Raw genomic sequence first — 23,382 nt, forward strand, 5'->3', positions numbered from 1 at the left:
AGAAAACTGGCCTGCTTCTGGATCTTGACTCCTCACCCACTTTTTTTGTGGGGGGAGCACTACTCTACCTAGCCAATCTATTTGCTTTTCAGCTTCTCTTTTTGCATCCCGGAGGAGAACCACCCTGGTGTTTAGGATCCCATGTCCTTCCTCTTGAGGGTGCCAGAGCTTTCTCTTTACTGCAGGCTGCTGCTAGTGGTGCTGGTGTTAAAAAGAGCAGGGTTCTAAACAGCCTTGCAAATTATTAGTAACTTTCTTTCTATTGCTTGGCCAGAGTTTTTCCTTCTTGGCCAACCTGTTGTATACTTGCCCGGTGCAGAAAGGCTGCTTTGTCACTCTGTTTGAACCAGTTACTGATGCCTGGGGTTTGCCAAGCAGCTCTTTGGAGGTCTGCCCTTGCTTTTTATTTTTTTGCTGCAAGTACTGTTGCTGAGATACAGAGCATACAGCAAATGTTTATTTCAATGGCAACAGCGTTTATTCCATCCCAGGCTGCAGTCATGTGTGAAAGGAATTACGATTGCCACCAATGCAAAGAGGAAGCTTAATACTTTTAATTCCATTGCATTTAAAGTGTCAGTAAGAATCGCACCTGGGAAAAGCCAGTTGCAAAGGACTTTGCTCCTGGGCTTTACCAGCTGTGTAAAGGAAGGCATTTCTGGACCAGCGGCTTTTGCCCTCCATTCACTTGCCAATATTCCCTCTAATGCTTTACAGCAAAAGGTACATGAGCCTGTCCTCTCTTGTATCTGCTAATCTGATTTTGGTCATCTGCTTTAAAAATATCTGGAAACTTTTGAAAACCTGGATTTTGTTTCACTGAAAGCTTATGTGGTGAAGAGAACTGCAGAAGAGCAAAAAGTTAAGACACCCGTTGTACATTATTTATTTATAAATTATTTCTTTATTACATTTCTACCCCGCCTTTCTTTTCATGATAGAAACCCAAGGCGGCTTACATATGGTTCTCAGGCAGTCTCCCATCCATGCACTGACCAGACATGACGTTGCTTAGCTTTAGCAGGGAGCAGGCCTGATGTGCCTTCAGACCATAGCCTGGGACTATATTCTGCTGGCTGTTGTGTGGCATTGGAATGAAATCTGATACACATGTTCAGGATATAGTTTTATGTTCAAGTTCAAATAGTAACTCAGCCTCCCTGCCTCTCATTTCAAATGAAGGAGGAAAATGCAAAATATATTATGATACTGAAAGGAGAGCTGATTGGTTGAATTATATAATAATTATTATATTGAATTATATAATACATAACAATCAGCTTTTATTTGGTCACAACTGGAGTAGCTCCAGAGTAGGTAAAATAATGTCAAAATTCTTTTGTGGTTCAATATCACCACTTATGAAATGGTGAGAATTTCACCAATGAGAACACATGAGAATTCCATCATGAGTTGTTTTCATGCCCTGTTTTTAAATAGGCATTTGAAAAGTAAAATACTCGTTTACAAATGTCTATTACTTCTTGTAATTTCCCTTTATGTAAACAATGTATCTGTTTTGAGCATAGCTTTCCACTTTTACCAACATAATTGTTCCAATAAAAACTGAGACACAATTTGAACTATATTATCTCAATTTTTATTGAAACAATTATGTTGGTAAAAGCAGCAAGTTCTTCAGTTGCACACAACTCTTGGCTGAAAAATTCTGTGAGAAGCAAAAACTTTCTCTACTCTTCAATGTTAAGTGACCTAATACCAAAAGCCAACCAAAATCTATAGATCCTGTAACTTCTTTTTTAGACCTACTACAATACAGGTCTCTTGGCAGTCTGGAGGTCAGGATCAGGGGAAAAAAGGAAATTGAAATGAGATTTCAATTTGTGAACAAGTTGCTTTTCAAGCCACTTAACAGAGATTGAACTGTTATCGCTCTATTATATTTGGAGTGGGTGTGTGAATATTTCATGTCTAAATCACGCTTGCACAAAGTACTCTCATTCTGCAGTACAAAGACTAATAATCTACTATTAAAATTTTGCTTTTATGCCACAATTTTACCTATATTTTTACCCTCATGTAATAAGTTCCATTGGCTGACAGCTGGCACATTTAAGGTTCTGGAATATATATTACAGTAAATATACTTTTCAAAGGAAGGTGAAAAGATTTCCTGGCCAGGTATTCTGGCTTCTTAGTCACTGCTATTAATCATCACGATGTAGTTAAATCCACCCTCTTTATCACTGATACTCAGACGCAATTAGTACTAGGTCTGCCACCTGAACGAAGTTTAAAGGGGCATTCAAGGGTAATCTAGTCTGACTTCCTATAACCACAAGAAGTTATTGGATTTAAAATATCCATAACTGATGAAACTTTCTGGGCTATGTACACAGTTAAGTGTTCCAGGGTGACATACCCTGAACTCCATAACAGAGTTGAGATTGCAGTGGGATCAGATTAGGCCAGATCAACAACGTTTGATTCTCCTATTTCAAGTAACTTATTAGTAAGTGAAGCGTTTTGTGTGTTTGTGTGTGGTCATAATGCAATATCATCATCTAACATTGAGACATCAGAATGAAATTTTGTATGTGTGTCCAGGACACAGTTCTATAATTTAAATAGCAGCTGTTTCCAAAGCGGGATTAAAATATTAACTTTATATTTTATTTATTTATTTATTTATTTGATTGATTGATTGATATCTTGCCCTTCCTCCCAGCAGGAGCCCAGGGTGGCAAACGGAAGCACTAAAAACACTTTAAAACATCACAAAAACATACCTTAAAATACATTAAAACAAAATATCTTTAAAAACATTTTTTGAAAGGTTTCAAGACGTCTTAAAAAAAGTTTAAAACTTAAAAAAAAAAAAAGGTTTAAAATATATTAAAAAGCAATTCCAACACAGACGCAGATTGGGATAAGGTCTCAACTTAAAAGGCTTGTTGAAAGAGGAAGGTCTTCAAGAGGTGCCAAAAATATAATAGAGATGGCACCTGTCTAATATTTAAGGGGAGGGAATTCCACAGGGAAGGTGCCGCCACAGTAAAGGTCCATTTCCTATGTTGTACAGAGCGGACCTCCTGATAAGATGGTATCTGCAGGAGGCCCTCACCTGCAGAGCACAGTGATCGACTGGGTATGTAAGGGATAAGACGGTCTTTCAGGTATCCTGGTCCCGAGCTGTATAGGGCTTTGTATACCAAAACTAGAACCTTGAACTTGGCCTGATAGCAAATGGGCAGCCAGTGCAATTCTTTCAGCAGCGGGTGACATGTTGGCGATACCCTGCCCCAGTGAGCTGCCACATTTTGCACCAGCTACAGCTTCCGGACCAACCTCAAGGGCAGCCCCACATAGAGTGCATTACACTAATCTAGCCTGAAGGCTGCCAGTGCAAGGACAACAGTGCTCAGGCTATCACGGTCCAGAAACAGCTGCAGTTGTCTTACCAGCTGAAGCTGGTAAAAGGTACTCCTAGCCATAGGCTACTGAATAATATCAGAATAATAGTGAATAAGCAGACTGAAAAAGTCTCTACTGCTGTTCCAGACGCTGGGATTTTTAAAAAGAAAAACGCAGACCACTAAAACATGGGATTAGGTTTGACGCAATCAGAAATCCAATGAATGGGTACTTTTGAATTTCCCAACGTTGCAGACTGCAATCAAGGCCGAGTTCCATTTAAAATATCCTTCACTTTCCAGTGTCTTCATTATTTTATTTAATGTGTAAATATTGCATACTGTATGAGCTCTCAAAAGCATTTATCACAAAATGTTCTACCTGGAAAAGTGAAATAAGGACAGTTTGCCAGATGACTAAGGAATATTATAATGTGTTCAGTTCAGGTCACTCAGACTTCAAACAGATCGGTTGTTCTTAAAGGATGGGAAAGCAGCAAAGTAATTTTAAAGTTTTAACACTAATGAGAAGTTAGAAAAATCTAGAGAGTGGTAAGGTGTAGGCTTATTATAATATATAATATAATAATATTCTGGGGTATTTAATCATTGTTTTGGTTTCAAGCTACAAGGAGTTGTGGACAGAATGCCAGCATCATCCGTTTGTTATGAAAATGGAAATGGACTGCCTTCAAGTCGATCCTGACTTATGGCTACCCTATGAATAGGGTGTTCAAGGTAAGCGGTATAGCCGCCTTCTTAAAAGATGCACAGAAAAGCTTTGTGGTATACTCTAGGTTCATAGGTAGCCACTGAACACCAGTCATTGAGGAAGAGCAGCAGGAGAGACTCATTGCTTTCAAGCCCTTCCTATGGCCTCCTAAGAAGGCCCATCTGCACTATACATTTAAAGCACTTTAAACATTATCCCAGAGTGGTTTAATAAGCAATCCCTCTTCCCAGGGAACTGTAGCTCTGTGAGGGAAATAGGGGGTCTCTTAACAACTCTCAGCAGCCATAACAAACTACAGTTCCCAGGACTCTTTAGAAGCCAGGTCTGTTTAAAGTGATATGATAATGTTTTAAATGTAAACGGGACGCCAGACCCATTATATAAATTTGCTTAATTTATAGTAGTGAAAGAATATACAACCTTTTGAGTTATGCAGAACTTTTTGGGTTTTTTGGTCAGGCCAATAAAAGGAAAGGTAGTCAATTCCCCCCCTTCTCCTGTCCTCACAACCACCCTGTGGAGTAGGTTAGACCTGTGGAGGGGAGTCAGTGGCCATCCCAACAGCTGTTGTTTTTGCCTCCTCGACCTCTTCCCCAAAGGCAAGCAAGCAGAAGGCATTTCACCATGTGTCTTTATTATCCTCCTTCCCTCTCCTCTTCCTCTTGTATTGTAAGCTCCTTGAGGGCAGGGCTCTGTCTGTGTTGCCAGTGTAACTTTGGAAGCCACCCCAACGGCACTGACGAGGCAGTATAATTATAATCAAAGATTCCCTCTCAGCAGCTGAATGGCCCCCGATTTCTCTCTTGGGTGCCCCCACTTTCCCTTCTGCTCACCCTACTAAGCCCCCAAGGGCTCCCTCCCCACATCCCCCAGGTCCCCCTTCTGTCAGACCCCATAATGTACACTCAGTTTTAGGCTCTCGTCTCACACACCCCTCACTCCTCTTCTGCTCCCCAATGCACCCCCATCTCAGCAGCCCCCCATTTCCTCTCTCCAGGAGCTCTACTTATCCCTCACATCCCCCAGGGCATTCACACGTAGGCCCCCCATTTTCTCCCCTCAGCTCTCTTCCCTGACCCCCACCCCATTTCTCTTTATTCCCCACCCCCTCACCTCGAGCTGCCATTTCCCCTCAGTTACTTATCCCCCATCTCAGGGCTGCCCCCCAGTTTTACCTGAGCCCCGCGTTCCCTTCACTCCCCCCCACACCTCGCCTCCCCCACCCACCCCCTCAGCTCTATTTGTTCCCCCCCATCGCTGTATGTGGGGCGGCATACAGGTGGGCCTGAAGGGACATCTGTGGGGTGTAGATTGGCGACCCCCCACTCTCCCATTTCCCCCTCAGCTGCTCCCCCCAACTCTACTTGCCCCTCTCAATCCTCCCCCCCTAATTCCAGGCTCCTCCCCCTGCCCTCTCCGCCCCCCAACGGGTGTCCCCTCCCCATAGGCGGGCGGAGGGTGACGCTTCTGAGGCGGAGGCCGCGGCTCAGTCTCGGCCTCTCCCGCCTGCGCGACGCCTGCGCTGCTGCTGGTGCTCTCCACCTCTACTGGGCCGGAGGAGGCGACAACCGCCGCGGAGAGTAAGGCAAGGGGCGACAAAGAGAGCGAGGCCGCCCTCCCCGCCTGCTCGTCCCCGTCCCCCCAACATGGCCGCGGAGTCCTCCTGAGGCGATTCCGCGCGGCGCCCGCTTGCTCAGCCGCCCGGGCCTCCTCCTCCTTCTCCTCCGCCTTACCCTTCTTACTGTCCAGCTGCCGTCGCCACTGCTGCCGCTGCTAGGCCTCTCCTTCTCCGCCTGCTCCCCCGCCGAGGGAGCGGGTCATGGGCTGCTGCGCCGGCGGAGGAGGAGGAGGAGCAGCCGGAGCCGGGCAGGCCGCGAAGAGGAGCAGCAGCAGCGGGACCAGGACGGGGACGACGACCGCGCCAGCACCAGCCGCCTCGCCGCCGATGGCTCCTTCGCGCCGCTAGCCGGGAGAGAGCGGGCACCAGAGGAAGGAGAAGAGCCGCCGCCGCCCTCGGAGCGACGGAGTTGAGGTGGGCCGCGAAGGGGACGGAGGCTTCACGCGCTTCACACACAAAGGGGAACAGCTCCTAGAAGCCCAGGGGCGCCCCTTGGCTTTTGGCAGTGGATGGGGTGGGCCAGAAATAGGGCGGCATGTGGGGCTGAAGTCGGGGAGGGTTATGGGGGGCGAGGAAAATAGAGGAAGGCCGCTGGGTGGAGAATGTGAGGAGTTTGGGGGGCTAAGATGAGGTGTGTGGGAGAGAATGTGGCCCTTCTCTTCCCTCCCCAAATAGGCCAGGATCCAAAGTCGTGGCTTGTATGAAGATGTGGGGTGGGATGTAGGTAGACCTGAAGAGAAATGTGTGGGGTATCGATTGGCGAGGGGGGAGGGTAACCCAGAAAGGGAAGAGAGGTTGGTTAAGATGGGGGGGGTTGATGATCTGATTGATTCCCGTCCGGTAGTCTAGGAGGAAAGCGAAACGAAGGGTCTGCGTAATGGGGTGTGCAGGGAAAAGAGGAGGGTTTAAGTAAAAGGGGGGAGGGTTAAGGTTTGGGCAGATGGATTTCTCTTTCCCCCTCCAGAACTGACTAAGGTGAAGCTGAAGTGTTTTAATGCCTCGTTTCCTTCCTCTTCTCCTGCCCCCTTCCCCGGCCCTGTTGCAGCAGACGCCGTAATAGCAGAAGCCATTTCCCTGCAGCAGGAGGCCGCAGGGAGGAGAGAGGGCGAGAGAGCGTGCCAAGGGAGGCTTGAGGTCGCCATGGCCCACTCACCAGTTGCCGTGCAGGTGCCTGGCATGCAGGTGAGAGAGGTTTGCACGCACCATCCCAGCAGAGGAAAAGCACACTGGGGGTGTTGGACTGGTTACACTGGAGTAATTGCTGCACCCCAGTTTCTAATTTGCCTTGCTAGTGCCTATTACAATTAGTGCTGTTACTTATGTGTCTTTCGACTTGAGATATGTATGTAGCAGTGAGCAAATCCACAAGCATGAGAGTGACATGGCAAAAACTGGGGATGCTGCATAGATATTAGTTGGGAGAAGGTTCAAATGGAAATGTTCTTCCAGTTCAGCAGCACTTGTGAGGTGGCTCCATGTTTTTACCACCCTTCAGTCCACCAAACTGTGCCTACATCATGGTAACTAAAGAGTACCGCTTATTGTTGAAATTGGAAGAGGTTTGGGATGCGAACAGGAGGCTTGTTACTACTTTGGCTTTAGTTTCAAGTTTTGTAAATGTAAAATCCTGTGCCTGCCTGAGGAGCTACCATTGACTATGGAACGTCTCTGTCTGAGGTTTAACTGCTACTGAACTGCTCCCACTGATTTCACCCTTAAGCTTGTCTGCACTAAGCACTGGCCAACCCCGGTGTATGTTAGCATAGTTATTAGTACCTTATTTTGCAGCAACGGACCCCATCTTTTCCTTTTACTCAGACTTTCCCTAGTGGAGGAAGAAAAGCTGTGCTTTTGTTTTGCTTCGTTTTGTGTTTTTTTTTAAAGGAAGAGCAAGATCTTGTTGGAACACTGAAATTGTTTATAAGATGGTGCCAGTTTTCCTGACCCTAAACTAGGATTTGTATGGTCAGGTCACTGCACTATGTACAACCTCTGAGCATGGGAAAATGATTGGAAGTATTACCTGAACTTTTACATTCTTCAGTCTCCATTGCTAGAGGGACTCCAAGTTAAAGAGGTCAGGAATTTTGTGAGGGGTGGGATGCTGTCATGAGAGTTCTAGAACTGTTCACACCATAATGGGAACATTACATTTCGGTCAAGATCTGTAGCTGTAAGTAATTCTTGTCAGCCGTTGGTGTTTGCATGAAGTTAAATAAAAGAAGCACTTTTTGTCATTTTGCTGTTACAGATTAAGGTCACATCCACACCATACTAAGAATCCTGAGAACTAGTTTGTAACAGATGCTGATAACTAGTACAATGAGAGGTAAACTACAGTTCCTAGGATTATTTGGGGGAAGCCATGTCCTTTAAATGTATGGTGTGGATGTGACCCAGTACATCTACTGTTCTGGAATTTATCTGTCTATACACAGAGGGGGGTGTTGATGTGTTTGCCCCTAATGATTTGCTGATATTTGTGTAAAGGTACTTAGCCAATCAAAAGTCCTTATGTTTAAAAAAAGAAAATGAAGCAAAGGCCCTCCAGCAGGATCAGTAGGTTTTACTGGTTCGAGGCCTCCTTTGTTGGTCAATTTTGTGTCTGGCCTTGTTTATGGCTCAAAAGAGTCTTATTCCCTTGGGCTTGTTTATCTTCTAAATCTAGCGTATCACAAAAGGTCAACGAACCCTCCAGTTACTTTCATTTTTTTTAATTCCACCAAGGAGCTGGTTACTGCAAATGAATCTAAAAAAATTCACATGCGCTCTTGGGAAGATGGTTAGGCCTGTAACACAACTCAAAGGTCTTGCTCTAGAATTTGGTATTTTCGCAAGGCAATTTGTACCTAACCTACTATAGAATTGATTACTGTCAGACAATTGCTAACTTTCTCACACATAATTTCAGAACTTCAGTATTTATAATTGTTTTAATCATTTAACGTCTCATCACAATTTTCTCATAGTTGAATCAAGCTTTCCTGCCTTTCTTATTGTAAAAGAATATGTGTGTGTGCGAGGGGTGGGGGGATTTTTTTCTCCTATTGCATAAATCACCCAGTGTCACTCAATAAAATAAATGTAACTTTAACTATTTGTGGTAAGAAAGTCAAGGAAATAAGTTTTTATTTGTACTGAACAATGAGTATGTTGCAAAGTTTAGGTAATATCTCAGTTGTAAATCAGGAAGGGTTATAGCACCTGCTTTGTATGCAAAAGATCCCAGGTTCAACTAGTGGCAGATGGTGGGGTAGGGTGGGACGTTGCTTACTGGGAGGGTCAGGGCAGCGGTGAGGTAGTCACTGTGCAAATGCACCAGTGGAGCTAATACGGCCCTCCTGCTGGTGCATTCGCACAGCACTAGGCTGCATCATCATGCCCCTCCTACTCTCCCAGTAAGCAGCAGCGCCCCACCAGCTGGGAGGTTGGTGCCGCCACCCCACCGTCAGCTACTGGGTTGAACCCTGGTTTCAGAAAGACTACCTGAAATTCAGGAGAGCATTGCCAGTCAGTGTTGATAATACTGAACTTGATGGACCGGTAGTCGTGACTTGATATAAGGCAGCATCCTGTGTTCCTGTGACTTTAGATTTTATGTTAAGGCGACAGTCTGGTACCCAGTTTCCTGGAAGTAAGTCTAATTTATCTTGGTGGGACTTACTTTTGAGTAGATGTAGGATTGTGTTGTACATTTAATGTTAGAAAGATGAGCAATAAGCAATTCTGAAGCATAAGGAACATTTGAAAGTTTGCCAGTTAGTGCATATTTGGTACAGCTGCAGGAATCTTTTTTGAGTTTATTAAATGTTATATTCATAACCTTTTTGTAGCCTCTAGTTTAATATTCATTCTGTTTGGGCCAATTTTAAACTTCCTTGCTTTGTCCCGATGGCATGTTAGAGTGGGACACAATGGGCGGGTTGATATATAATACCAAACTATAGTTTGGTATTTCATGAGCATGCCTCAGGATCACAAATTCACCCTTTTCCCCTTTACACTAATATTCACTTACTTATTCACAGTAAACCATAGCTTAGCACTTACCCAGCCAGTCAGCTTTCCCCTCCAGAAGTGGAAAACATGGATTGAAGGGCAAATGCAAACCAAAATTCGCTGGTTTGGATGTAATGACAAAGTATGACTAGTTGTGAACCATAAAGTGAGTGAATGAATGGGAACATGTGGGAAAGAAGGATTTTACAAGCTTCCGTCTGATTTGGTGTTGTATTTAAACTGGCCAATGTCTCTGTATCAGTTTGTAGGCTGCATGCATTTCCTTCACTTAAAGCTCATTACTTCCCCCAAAGAATCCTGGGAACCATAGTTCACAGAGTTGCAATTCTCAGCACCTTTAACAAATGACAGTTCCCAGGATTCTTTGGGGAAGTCCTGTGCTTTCAGTGTATTGTGTGAACACAGCCTTTGTCCTACCATCAATCATGTGAGGTAGGCCTTGGCTGTGGTGACTTTCCTGGAGCTACGGAATGAGTTTCACGCTGAGCAAGAATCTGAATTTGGGTCTCCCACCAAATTCAGCTGTCTGTCTGTTGCTGTTTGCTTTTTAATTACTTTGAAGGAAAAGGTTGCGAACGTATTGTAAGCTGGGGTGGAGAACCTTTTTTCAGCTTGAGTGCCACATTCTGTTGTGGGTAGCCTTTCAGAGGCCACATGTGGTGGTAAGTGGGGCCAGATGTTCCAGCGAATGGGGCAACAGATGTGAGTCTTAACTTTGTACGATAGGCTAAATTCCAGCCAAATAAAACCCAGAGGTTTCTACACACACTTGCCCATCCGCCCATCCAGTCAAACCAGAGGCATTATCACAGTTGAAGGACACATTCCAGCCAGATACAGGCACTAGAGTAGGGTGCAAAGTGAAACCAGTGAGGGGCGTGGCCTGGGGAAGGTTCTGAATGGTGGGTGAAGATGTCTGGCAGGTTCCCCTGCCCTGTGGTAGACTCCTACCTTCCCAGTTGAATGGAGGAGCAATACCTCTGTTATCCACAGCATACCTTTATTTAATGAACAACATTCAAACTCTGACTTGAAAGCAGATTTATTAGCTTCATCCATCGTTCCTGCAGCTGTATGCTTCCCACAAATTTATCATGGCAATGCTTCCATGAAGGATAGAGCTATACAACCCACTTCTGTTTACTGAAGCCACAATGCAATAAAAGCCAAATGCCTCTTGATTTTCTGTAATAAGAATGAGTGTATTAGAAGCTGCCTTTTGAAGAATATTGGCTCTGGGTTTAGAGCATAGGTCTGCAGTCCCAAAATGTGTTCGGTAGCTATGCATGAGAAGCTTTAAGTGACACAGTTTGCACCACTAACTTCCTGTAAGAGAATCTACCTTCCTGGAAGGGACATGGAGGAATCATTTGGTTGTTCAGCAGTTGAAACAAAGTCTGTTGTTGTTGCTTCCTTCTGCTTCAGCGTTAAAGAATTCAGTGATAAGGAGCACAGTGATCCTTCAGGGTGCAAGTTGTTTCTATTGTGATTATATTTCCATGTTTTTGTTTGGTTTGCTCATATTGGGACAGGTTGGTTGCTCTTCTACCAATATCATTAAGGTTAATCTTGGTTGCAGACTTTGAATTTCTGCACAATTTGGCTTGGTCCTCTTCTCCCCTTCTGCTCCCCCCCCCTCCCAAGGTCTGGGAAGACAGCAGTAATTGATAGCACTGGAAGCCCTCCTTGGCTGTTCTGTGCTTTCTGAGATTGTAGTAGGCGACAACTTGCAACTTTTTCAAGATATGTTCTACAACTGGCAAGGTTAGAAATTGAAATTCTCTGTGGCTGCACCAAAATTGTGGAATACTTTGCCCTATGATGCATCAATGGCCTTCTTTGACTCTTTAACAGCTGGTACAAGTCAGTTTTTGTTTCTGACAGGGTTTTGCCTGCTAAGTATCTGGTCTCTGCCTTTGTACCTTTGGGCAGGGGGCCAACGAACGTCATACAGAAATTAGTTCTGTAACTTGTTGTTGTTGTTATTGTTATTATTATTATTATTATAGAATAGTAACTTTCATGTTGGATCTAGGTCCATAAAGCTGCTTATAAAAATTCCAATTAAAATAAAACTTAAAATGTCAAGGTAGGATTAAAACCAGTTGGAACAACAACTAAAACAACAGGTAATGTTTCTTCCATACTCTGGCTATAATATTCTGCTGTCACCCTCCACAGCTCCTCAAAACTCAGTTCCTAGTTTTAGAGGAAGTTTTTATTCATGGAATTTCTCAACAGCTAAATATACATCCCTATCATAAATGCCATTTTAATTAAGTGCTTCCCATGTGTTGAATCTTAGATTGTAAGCTCTTCCAGGCAGAGGCGTCTCTCCGTCTATTGGTGTTAAATAAATAAAAGAGTAAAATTGTGCAGATTGGAACATAGCCAAGTAGTTAGACTTAACTTGTAACTTAAAGTGCAATCCAGTAGATGTCTACTCAGAAGTGAGTTCAGTTGGATTCAGTGGGACTTACTCCCAGGTAAGAGTATATTGGATTGCAGCCTGGGACTGTCATGTTGAAACTAGGAATGTTACTTGGGTAGAAAGTTCTTAAAAGCTGCTGCCCCACCTTTTTTTCTCCCACACTCAAATTACTTCTTGAGATGTAGTCTAAAAAATGTATTTTTACAGTAACTTGCACTACTGGCAGTTTGTTTGTTACAAATGGAATGCCTTCGATTCCGACTTATGGCGACCCTATGAATAGGATGTTCACTGTAAGGGGTATTCAGAGGGGGTTTCCCATTGCCTTCCTCTGAGGCTGAGAGGCAGTGACTGGCCCAAGGTCACTCAGTGAGCTTCATGGCTGTGTGTGGATTCGAACCCTGGTCTCCCAGGTCGTAGTCCAACACTAACCAGTATGCCACAGAAATACATCTCTGCAAATAATGAATCCTTGCAAATGTCATCAAAACTTAATTGCCTACAACAAGTTTTACTAGCCTACCTGTGTGTGGATGCATACAAATGTAAGTCATTTATAGCACAACCACAGCCTGAAGGGGGGGAAACTCATTATCTTCCAGTTTACAAATGCTTCCTTAATGAATGAAGGCAGTTCTCACCATAGATTAGTAGCTATAAGCAGAACAGAAATGAATTTTCAATTTTCAAATCTAAAAGGTAGTTCTCTATTTTTCCAAAGACGTTTCCCTTTTAAATTGCGATTATTCTTGAGCAGCGCTGAATTCCAGGAAGAACTTTGTGCAGTTTGCTCAAACCACTGTATTCTCCTGTTACAATATTTATTATATAAACTTTATATAATGGCACACTTCCTTTCACTTCACTGTTGTTAGCTTAACCTAGATCCCTTAATTTAAACATGAAAAGTATATTTCTGTGTTTCAGTTTTGCATAGCTACAGAGAATAAAGAGTTTTCCTTGAATGACTTTTTTTTAAAAAAGAAGGCAGATGACACAAAACATTCCTTCAAGGATGGATATAGCATGGAAATTATTCCTCACCACCATTTTCCTTATTAAACAAAGGGGCTATTATGTGATTAAAATATAGGAACAAATGTGTCCACTTCTAATTATTACCATTATTGAAATCAGCCTAGTTATTGTAAGATTATTACTTTGTTCTGGATGGATTTGAAGTGCATATAGCTTGATTTCAGGAAGTGTAAAGAGATCTGAAGTTCAGTGTAACATGTTCTAATAGGTATGTTAAAATTAGGACTGGGGGAAAGATTTGAACAAGTACTTTCAACTTCAACTATGTAATATGGACTTATTTAAAGGAATTTTAAATAGAATCTGTAATAAAACACGTTGAAGCTCTGTGAAGATCCAGATTAAAAAATCTAACATTCCAAGACATTTCAGTGAACAAGAATCCATAGACTTTCTGTTAATAATCTTTAAGAATATAAACTGAGCCTTGCTGAATCAAACCAAGGGTCCATCTTCCAGAATCTTGTTTCTCACAATTGGTAGGAAGCTCACAAGCAAAGCAAAAGGGCAAGAGTTCTTCCCTGTCAGTTTCCCAGCAACATATAGAACAGCTATGGATAGACCAGCATTCAATGGATTTGTCTAATCCCATGTAAACCATTTCCACCCACTCATACGGACCAGTTTTCAGATACCTTTTACTGCATGAAGTGACCTAAGATTACCAGAGAAAGCTTTATGCTTCTATTCTGTCCAGATGTGTACAGTGGGCTCAGCATCAGGGTTTTTAGAAACCTCAGTTTGCACCAATCCACACTGGCTGATGTAGTCCAGTAGTAAATTTGGTACAAAAGAGTAACATTAATTCTGATATATATTGTCCAGAGCGCTAAACAAGGTAATGGTTAAGCTTAAATCAGATCAGCCTGAGACCTGTTATGGCATCCTTTAGAGATTCATGGGAACTGTTGTTTGAAGGTGTCGAGAGTTTTTTGAGACGAGGTTGCCTCGCCTCTCACAATAGTCCTGTTCCCAGTGTTCTGAGACAGGTCACCACAGTATTCTACGTTGACCCAAGTACAGTGTGTGAACAGGAGTAGAAGGAAGATACTCATTTACTTCGTAGGTGTGGAATAAGGATCTTTCCATTGTGTATTTCGTTTTTTCCTCTCTGTATCTGTGGTGATCTGCAGGAGCTCTGTGTGTGCAACTCACTTGCCTTCTGTGCAGGTGAAAGGTATAGTACCTGTTTTCTTTTCATACATAGAGGAGGCTGGTGTATTTATAAAAAGATTGGTATCTAATTTTGTTGTATACCTACCTGCTGGGCTGTCTTGCGTAGCACAATGTAGTTTTGTCATACCTGGGTCTAACACCTCTGCTAGTATTAACTGAATTCTGAACTACTTTTGTATTTTGATAGTGAGATGTTGATTGACAATAAAAATTAGCTCATTTAAGCATAAATGTGGTTTCTGGTTGTGGAGAAATGAAAGTTCAACCAGAAGCGGCTTGTTCGTTACCACACTAATCAGGTTTTCCTTGTAAAAAATGTTGAAGGTGGATGGATATGTCTTTTTGTTTGCATTTCTATCCCATTGTGGGGACTCCAGACAGTTAATAAATAAAATGCCAGATATAATCCAGCAGATAAAATAGTAAAATTAGAGTGAATATCAAGACAGAGAGAACAAACATTATCTATACCGTAGGCACATTGAAATAGCATGTTTTTATTGTGTTTTCATCTGACATTTTAAAAACATGTCAGGGAAGGGACTAGGCAAACCTCCAAGGAAGAGTGTTCCACAGTCTAGACACCAAGACTGAGGAGGGAGTGTCCTGCATATCCATGAGCCACGTCTCTTGGCAGTCAGACACAGAGCAGGGCAACCACTGAGGACCTGCACAAATGAGTCGGACTGTGTAAGAGGACTCCTGAAAAAAGGACTTTTGATCTAGAAAAATTAGAATTCTGCTTCACCCTTAGATATCTGTTTAATGACTTAGGAAGGTCTATTCTGGATATAATCTTGCATCATGGAAATTGAAATGTAATGTTTTAGGAACCTGGAGGCCATACTAATAGCTGTGAGGGAACACTGGTCTTGGTTATTAAAGTGCCTTTGCTGTGTAAAGCAAATTTAACAAAAAATAAATTTCCTGGGACTATGTGTAGTATTATTCACTGATGAATTAATGGGACCCATTCTGCTTATGATTGTGGTTGTGTCTTTAGTCTTCCGTCAAGCAAATCTATTTAGCACCATGTGAATAAAACTGTATTATGTTCTTCTGATGTATTCTCAGTTGTGCTAGATAGACATCATTCCTCCCGTTAGTCACCTCTCCTGGGCAGCATGTTCCTCATGGACTTGTTTGTAAGAGAGAGCGCTGTATCTCAGTTATCTGCCTATGCTTTTCAGGTCCTTGACTGTTGAGATTCTGCCAGTTTATGTTGGGGAATCCTCTGCAGGATCTTCCCTTTATGTCATCATTTTGACGATGGAATCTTGCAGAGGAATGAGGGGCTACAGAGGCTCCAACCTTATTGATGCCGCTCTGGTGGAGGGGTTTGGAGGAGCGTGTGAATACCTGTCCAGTTGAGGAGGAGTGTTGGGAGCATGCCTCCCCAGAAAATGTAGCAGCTCCACTGCATTTGGTTCACATTGCTACTTTCCCTGGATGAAACTGCAAGATTAGAACTTGCCTTTAGCCTTTAATGATGCCTGTCAGTTTGAAATCATGTTGGTGGTATATCTATTCATACCTTTGCTTGGAACCTGATCAGCACTCCTGCTTGTTGCATGCAGTGGGATAGAATTCACAGTTCACTCTTAGCCTATGTTGATCCTTTAGGTTTGCGTGTAATGTAGTGTGCAAACAAAAGAACAACCCAAAATCTGTTGTGACTGACAGGAATTTACAGGTGGGTATTTACACAGAAGAACAGGTCAATTGAGTACTATTTTTAAAGTCATTTTCAGAATGCGCTCTTAATTGTAAAGATAAAAGCGTTCAAATAGTATTGTCAAAAGATGAAGACAAGCATTCTCCTTTAGTAAAAACAGCAAATGTTAAACATCCAAAGTGTAACAAATACACATGGAGTCTTAGGAGACACTCTTTTAAAAAACAGCAAAAAATCTTTGAATTCCACAAGTTTTTAGGTGAGATGTAAATAAAGATCTCACTTCTAATGCGTCATTTATGTAGAGTTCTAAATCTGTAAAAAGATTAATTACAGTTTTGAAGATAGCAAAAATAACTTGGAGCGTTGTAGCTAGGTTGTTAAAAAAAACTATGAAAAGTGTTTGTTTGTTTATTCACACACATAGTGCCTTTACCTGAGAACGCTAATGCTATAATCCAAAGAATGTTTACTTGGATGTAAATCCCATTAAAATCACTGGAACTCTTTTCAATGCAAACATGTTCAGAATTGGAATATCGGCCCCACTGGCAATACAGAACAGAGTAGAGATATTCTGAAAACTGTTAATTGGGGGAGAAATCAATATTCATTTAAACTTGCAGACTATGTGCCTTGTTCTAATGAAGGGTAATGATTTGTTGTGCATTTTATCAAAGTAAAGTGCATGTTAATATTGTGCTTCTTGATATTCCTGCTCTGTAGTCATCTTGCTCAGTCTTTGAACTCTGCTTTATCAGGAGAAAAATAGCACTTTTCCCCCTCCTGAGTTTTAGTTTATTTTGCATTATAGCAGGGAGGATCAAACAGTGTTGATTGAAGTGGGTGTTCACAAAAGGTATAGACCAGTAGACGCATTTTTCTTAATTTGCAGCCTCAGACAACCCACTCTGGAAGATAGCTCTATGTTCAAATGTGACCTCTGGAACAGCTAGTCAGGTTAAATTTTGATTGATGTTTCTGTGATGTTGAGACGTGTTAACTGGTTATACTTAAGAGCACAAATTAATTTTGCATAGGCTGTTCAGACAGATATGGCTAACAACCCTCCTGTTTTGAGGGCTGATGAAAGGGTCTATGTATGTGTCAAATTTCTGCTTTTGGGCCACAGATAAAGGCAAATTGCATTATTTTTTAAGCATTTAGGGTTATGTATTTCTCACACTGTTCATGTGTACCACAGCACATATTGTCAAATAAAAAACCAATTAAAAAGTGCATGCACCTCCATTCATTTAATGTTTTAGATACCCTTGCTATATGAGCAGGTGCCAAAGTTAAAGCAAAATAAGGCCCCCGTACTGGTTGCAGCACAATGGTTCCCACATGTGGTGGTGTGCCCCATTTGCAAAGAGAGCATCTCGCTACAATAGCGCCAATGCCACCTACTGTGCTGAGTCTGACATTTGGCACTGGTTAAGTGCTATAAGGTGTACCTTTCTGTTTGCAGTTGGATCCTTGCACCTTGGGTGACCAGGCTTCTCTGGCAGTGTTGGATCATTGCCTAGTCGCTTTAAATTTTCCTGCCACTATCCTGGGTACCTGGAGTGGCTTCATGATATTCACATATGTATAGGTACCCCCCGCCAAAAAAACCCACTGCCATAGTGACCTTGGTTGATCATAGCCACAAAACACCAGCCTAAATAATAATGCATTGTATTTCATTTGATAAATGGTAAGGCTTTGGCATTGCATTAGTCACTTGGGTGATGCTTGGTGAATATGTTCAAGTAGAATTTAATTTAGTTGTTTTGGAAGTTATTCCTGACCCAAACTAAATGAAGAAAGTAAATAGCAAAATATAACATACAAAGATCAAGGAGACATTTCCTTGTTGCAAGTCATACCCCTTCATGCTTCATTTCCCCATCTCTGTGGTAATAGTTCATCTTCCTTTTCTACTTGCTGTTTGAGACCAGCTGCTCGCTGTAGTGTTTGTGCTCCATGATATTTAACGACTGAGCTTATGTCTCCAATATAGGTGTTACTATAAGAAAAACAACTATTAAACAAAGGACTTCTTGTATGGGCTCTTGGAGTGCTGAAAACCTGTGCCGGGGCACCCCCCCCCAACTATTTAATTAGCAAGTTACGATTTCTTAACACATTAAAGTAGAATGTGGGAGTGCCACATGCAGACAATAGAATATCGACTCATAACAGGGGTGGGAAATCTCAAACGAGAATTACCAGGTTATGGGGCAGTGGCTCATCTCAAGAACATTCCAGTGATGATACTGACATGACAGACATTCTTAACTCTTGCAAATATTTGTTCTGTTAAGGCTTTACTAAACATAATGGATTTGATCCCTTCTCTACCTGCTGTCTTTTTTTATTATAACGGAGAGAACCGTAGACAAGGCATTGAGAACCTCAGGCCTAGGGGTTAAATGTGGCCTCCAGGCCTCTCTAAATCAAATTGATTTAAATCATTTTCTGAAGGACTCGATTTTAATTATTTAAATTACAGTTTAAATCACTAGTGAGGAAGATTCTGTTTAATCATTTTTAGTAGAAATCGATTATTATTTAATATAACCTTAATACATATTCAGAGATGTAGGTTTCATTAGAAGTAGGTATACACTAAGCAATTATTCTGAATTGTTTTCAGGTTAATTCTCATCAAAAATGGGATGATAATTTGGTTGCTTTTGTACTGAAGCAGAATGAATTTGTGAAGTCATTTAGGAGATGAACCAGCTCCAACTGTTCAATTGATCATGATATTTTTGTCATGATGTGCCAGAATCACCACCACCACCAAACAGGCTAATAAGATTGTTTATTCTTCTGGATAGTTTTCTTCTTCAAGAAACAACATTAACAAAACATACACATGGATTTTTGAATGGTTAACTATTTCAGTTTTTAGACATATGTAAATTTTAAAAAAATAAAATTTAGGTAATTTCAACAGAATCAACATCAGATACTTCTGCTTTTTCAGTTCCCAGCTTATTTCTCAATTGAGAGTGAATTAGTCCAAAGGAAGAAAAAATTTCCTGTACAAGAAGAGGTTACTGCTGTTAAGAGCTAGATTACCACTTCAGCGGTCTCCTTCTTGTTCAGATCTACTCCATCTCCCCAAATTCTCTATTCATTGACCTTCTCTATCTTTGCACTTAAGAGAGCTGAATTCACCAGTATTGTTTCAGTACCTCTGAATGGTGATGAACATAAAGTAGCCTTCAAGCGGCTATGGTTTGCTTCATGATGAGGGTTTAGCTGACACCATATTCAGAGCTGGGAAGCAATTCTTCCACAGGTCAGATTGGCTAACAAAATGGGATCTGGCCTTCCTCTACTTTGTGGGTTGACTGGCCTGGTTAACTAGTATTGCAGATGCTTCTATTGTGGTGTGCCTTGTTCACTTGTTCTTTCCTTGAGACATGTTGTAACCTGGTTTACCTGGGTAAAGCTCTAGGAAGTAATGTGTGGAAGATCACATTTGGAAATGAGGCAGCTGTGCTACATAAGCCTTCTAGTCGCTTAATGACAGTGATTTTGTGTGTTGATATTGATATGCATTTGCAACAACAAGCACAGGGATGTGTTTTCAGCTTTACAAATTACTTTTAGGAAGTCTTGGCATGGTTCTACAGGCTTGTTGGTTGTTAGCTAAACATGGCCTTTATCTTGTTGCACTTTGAAGGTTCAAAGTGCTTCATAGACAGTCTCTTTGCAGATTCTAAGGTCAACAACACTGTAAGATAGGTCAGTATTACCCCCCCCCCCATTGCAGAAGGGAAGCTGAGTCTGAGAGTGTGTGGCTTCTTTGAGGCAACTCTAGTGGGTTTGTGTCTTCTGAAATCTGTGTTTGTAGGCAGTTTCCCATCCCTAGTTTTCTTTCCCCTGTCCTCTTTAGATACATTCATGGCATAAATGTAATATAATCTACAGCAAGCTGCCTTCTTTCAAGGTTCCCTGTCACCCTAAAATAAATAACATAAGAGTAGTTTGTTCTGTAAGTACAAAGTTAAGAATAACTGCCCTGCTACAATTATGGTTCATAAGAGATCCTTTAAATTAGACTGTCATTTTAGATCACTATGCAATTTGAAGGGCAACATCGGATTGTGGGGTTCTGTATATCTTGTTGCCCTGGCATTTGATTGTACAAAGTTGCCTCTCCCCTTAGGAAAATCCCCCCCCTCCTGAGGGAGAGGTTTGCCTTCTTTAACTTGGCTTCTTTTGAGGATGACTATCATATGTTTTTTAGAATAGATTCCTAAAACACGCCCAGTCGCAAAACTACTGATAGAAGTCTATAGCCTCATACATTAAGAAGCACAGAGATCCAGATCCTTCGTGCGTCAAAAAATGCAACCTGGTATTGTCCAGTGGACACTGGTGAACGAGGGGCAAGCTCAAGATCCCAAAGATGTAGTCCCCCCAGAGTGGGTGCTCTCTCATTGTCTCCTGAAATAGGGAATCGTAAGGATAAGAGAAAGTACTTTGGCATTATGGATCAATGTACGAGAGGTGTGAGTGGGAAGGAGCAATCATGCTGGCGGTTGAAGGGAATGGAGAAAGGTGCTGTGTGGCACTGTTGCAGCAAGAAGTATTGGACAAGGGGAATAGTCTGCAGCATCTACTTTGCATTCCCCCCCCCCAACACTGCCATGAATATTTTGATACATAGTTCTTATTAAGCTTAGGGACTAGCTAAGCATTTCTTTCTGGCTGCTATATTATTTATAAGATGTCGATTTTACCTTTTTTGTTTTTTAAAAAACCTACTATACATCACCTGTCTATATGCAAATGACAGTCTTTTTCTCTCTCACTCTCTCTCACACACAAGAGTGTCACAAGGATGACTATTAGCTTTCACTCTAGGCTGCTGTGGATCATTGGCTTGAGTTCACACAGATGATGATAGCATGGGGAGAATGTTAGGGCACTTTTGCGTTGGTTCTCATCTGAGATTTCCTTGCTCTTGTTTTGCTAGAAATGGGGGCACAAGAAACCGTGTTGCTAAATACAGGAGTGGGTAATGGTAGGAAGGGTCCTTACTAACATTGCTTCTGCCCCCTGTACAAACTGCTGCACCAGTCTCCATGGAGGCAGCGTGCCTCTGAATACCAATTGCTGAGAATCACAGATGAGAAGAGCATTGTGCTCAGGTTCTGCGTGGGGCTATCCATGGGTCTGTGGTTGGCCAGTATGAGAACAGAGTGCTGGATGAGATGGGCCCTTGACCTGAACCAACAGGGCTGCTCTTGGAGAATTTTCAAGGTAACCGCCTAGATGGGGGCTTCTCAACAAAAGTGTTCCTACCATACATGGCCAGTGCAGGATTATTTTTCATTTTGCAGAGTTCTCTATTGTGTCTTACTGTTTCGTTCAGAGTTCCTGACAAGTCAGACCATGCCACAGATAAAAGTATCAGCTGTCATGGAATGTGTGACACCAGCCACTACATTTTTTGCGTCATTCAGTCTTTTCACTCAGAATCACTGGGTAGTAGTCAATTAAGCCATACTCAGAGTAGACCCATTGATTTCAATGGGTGTGTTCTGAGAATGGCTAACATTAGATATCACCCTTTATCCCTCATAGTGCATTGGATAGCAGAGAGCATCAATGGCACATAATGTTACTTTTTCACCAGTTTATGTAATGATTGAAGAAGCAAGTCCTTGCTGAATGCTGGATTACTGAATTTGGTTATGTTTCCCTTTTCCTTTCAACTTGGATGATGTTTGCATACAGCTGCTATGACTTTTAAACAGATTTCTGAAGTAGGGGGTTCTAAATATATATATGGCTTTGGAAAAACACCTTATTTCTAAATACCTAGAACACTGACATACGTTTACTTGTAAACTTAAAGAAACAAGCAGGGATTTTTCTTTTTATCTTTGAGGTGGTTTTTACAAACATCCTAATATTCCTCTTGCAGCAGTACCCTTGCCTTTTTCTGGTAGTACCCAGTCCTTGGGGTGGGGTAGAGCTGGAGATGAAAGAGTTAGAAGTGGAAAATTCCATGAGGATATTGAACTTTTTTAGCATTGAAGGAAACAGCCCATGCAATTATCAGCTGGTTTCTACAGGGGAACAATTAGGCAAGCTGGAACTGTTGCACAACTGCTGCTGCTGCTGCTTGTGCTCAAAAGTACAAATCGGAATGTGCTCTGGGTTATGGCCTCACTGGTGGTAGTATGTATGTTCCCTTGGCCTCTGCAATTCTGTATTCGTAGAGGACTTTGTAGAGCTCCTGGGGAAGATAACCCCTAGGTTGCAAAATATTACTGCCTGGCATCTCCTGTGTTCAATTACCCTTTCTTTGAAGGAAGGGCTGGATAGAAATGTAATAAAAAAGTGGCCAAGTGTGAACAGTTTCAGTGGCAGGAGGCATTTTCAACCACTTGAATTATTTTTCCTTCAGAGCCATGTCTGTTTTCTCTTGTCCATTAGGGAGAATCTGTAGCATGTGATGTGCATGGTTAGTTCAATCCCTGACATTTCCAGTAAGGATGAAATTCTGTGGCCCCTGTAAAGGCCTCCTGCGGGCCATGGGATATGTCAGATCTCCCTCTTTGATGTCTGAGCCCCCTTTCCTGTTGCTCCAGAAACCTCTCTCCTGGTCCAGCCACAATTGGAGCTCTGATCTTAGTTGGGCCAAAAATAGGGTTTAGGGGGAGGACCAAAAAATGTCATGTTTCTGAAGGATTCAAAGCTGTCTCACTCACTTAAACCAGGAAGAGATTTAACCCAACTCTCAATCTCACCCTCTGATTTCTCTCCTGTTGTTCCCGATGGCAGAGATACTTTTTTAAAAAACAGAGATGAGAGGAAAAATGATGAAGGAAAGCAAGAGGATTCCTCTTCCATTCTCTCAGCGAGAGCCCAACACACCTTTGGAAAATGCGCACTTCAGCTGCCTTTGTTTCCCAGACACACAAAGTTTAGGATTGTAGCCTAAGAGATCTTGACTAGAAGGGCTGAGAAATGCCTTTACCTGCATCCTTGAAGGACCGTCACCCACTTAAAGTTGCAGCCTTGTAATGTGCACTACAATTATTTATTTTTTATTACACTTTTATACCACCTTCCCTTAAGGGAGCTCAAAGTGGCGTACGTGGTTCTTCACATATAGACATACCCACATCCCATTTTATTCTCAAAACACTGGTGAGGCAGGTTAGGCTGAAAGACAGTGATCGACGCATGTCACCCATAGAGCTTCATGAAAGAGTCGGGATTTGGACCCTGGTTTCCCAGGGCCTAGTCCAACACTAACCATGACACCATTCTGGCTCTTTTTGCTGGCTCAGCTAAAAA

General features: G+C 42.2%; 1 protein-coding gene across 2 annotated transcripts in view; it reads left to right on the forward strand.

Annotated features, from left to right (window-relative positions):
• Positions 1-5,563: 5,563 nt before the first annotated feature.
• STK26 (serine/threonine kinase 26) overlaps positions 5,564-23,382 on the forward strand; it is a 34,384-nt gene continuing 16,565 nt past the window's right edge. Inside the window, exons 1-2 of one of the 2 annotated variants that reach the window (XM_061598203.1) lie at positions 5,564-6,139; positions 6,771-6,907. In XM_061598203.1, coding sequence (XP_061454187.1) covers positions 6,866-6,907 — 42 coding nt within the window. In that variant the 5' untranslated portion in view covers positions 5,564-6,139; positions 6,771-6,865. The remainder of the gene's footprint in view (positions 6,140-6,770; positions 6,908-23,382) is intronic. The other variant, XM_061598204.1, reaches the window with a different exon arrangement.

This window comes from Rhineura floridana, chromosome 16, assembly GCF_030035675.1.
Source record: "Rhineura floridana isolate rRhiFlo1 chromosome 16, rRhiFlo1.hap2, whole genome shotgun sequence".
Classification (NCBI taxonomy): Eukaryota; Metazoa; Chordata; class Lepidosauria; order Squamata; family Rhineuridae; genus Rhineura; species Rhineura floridana.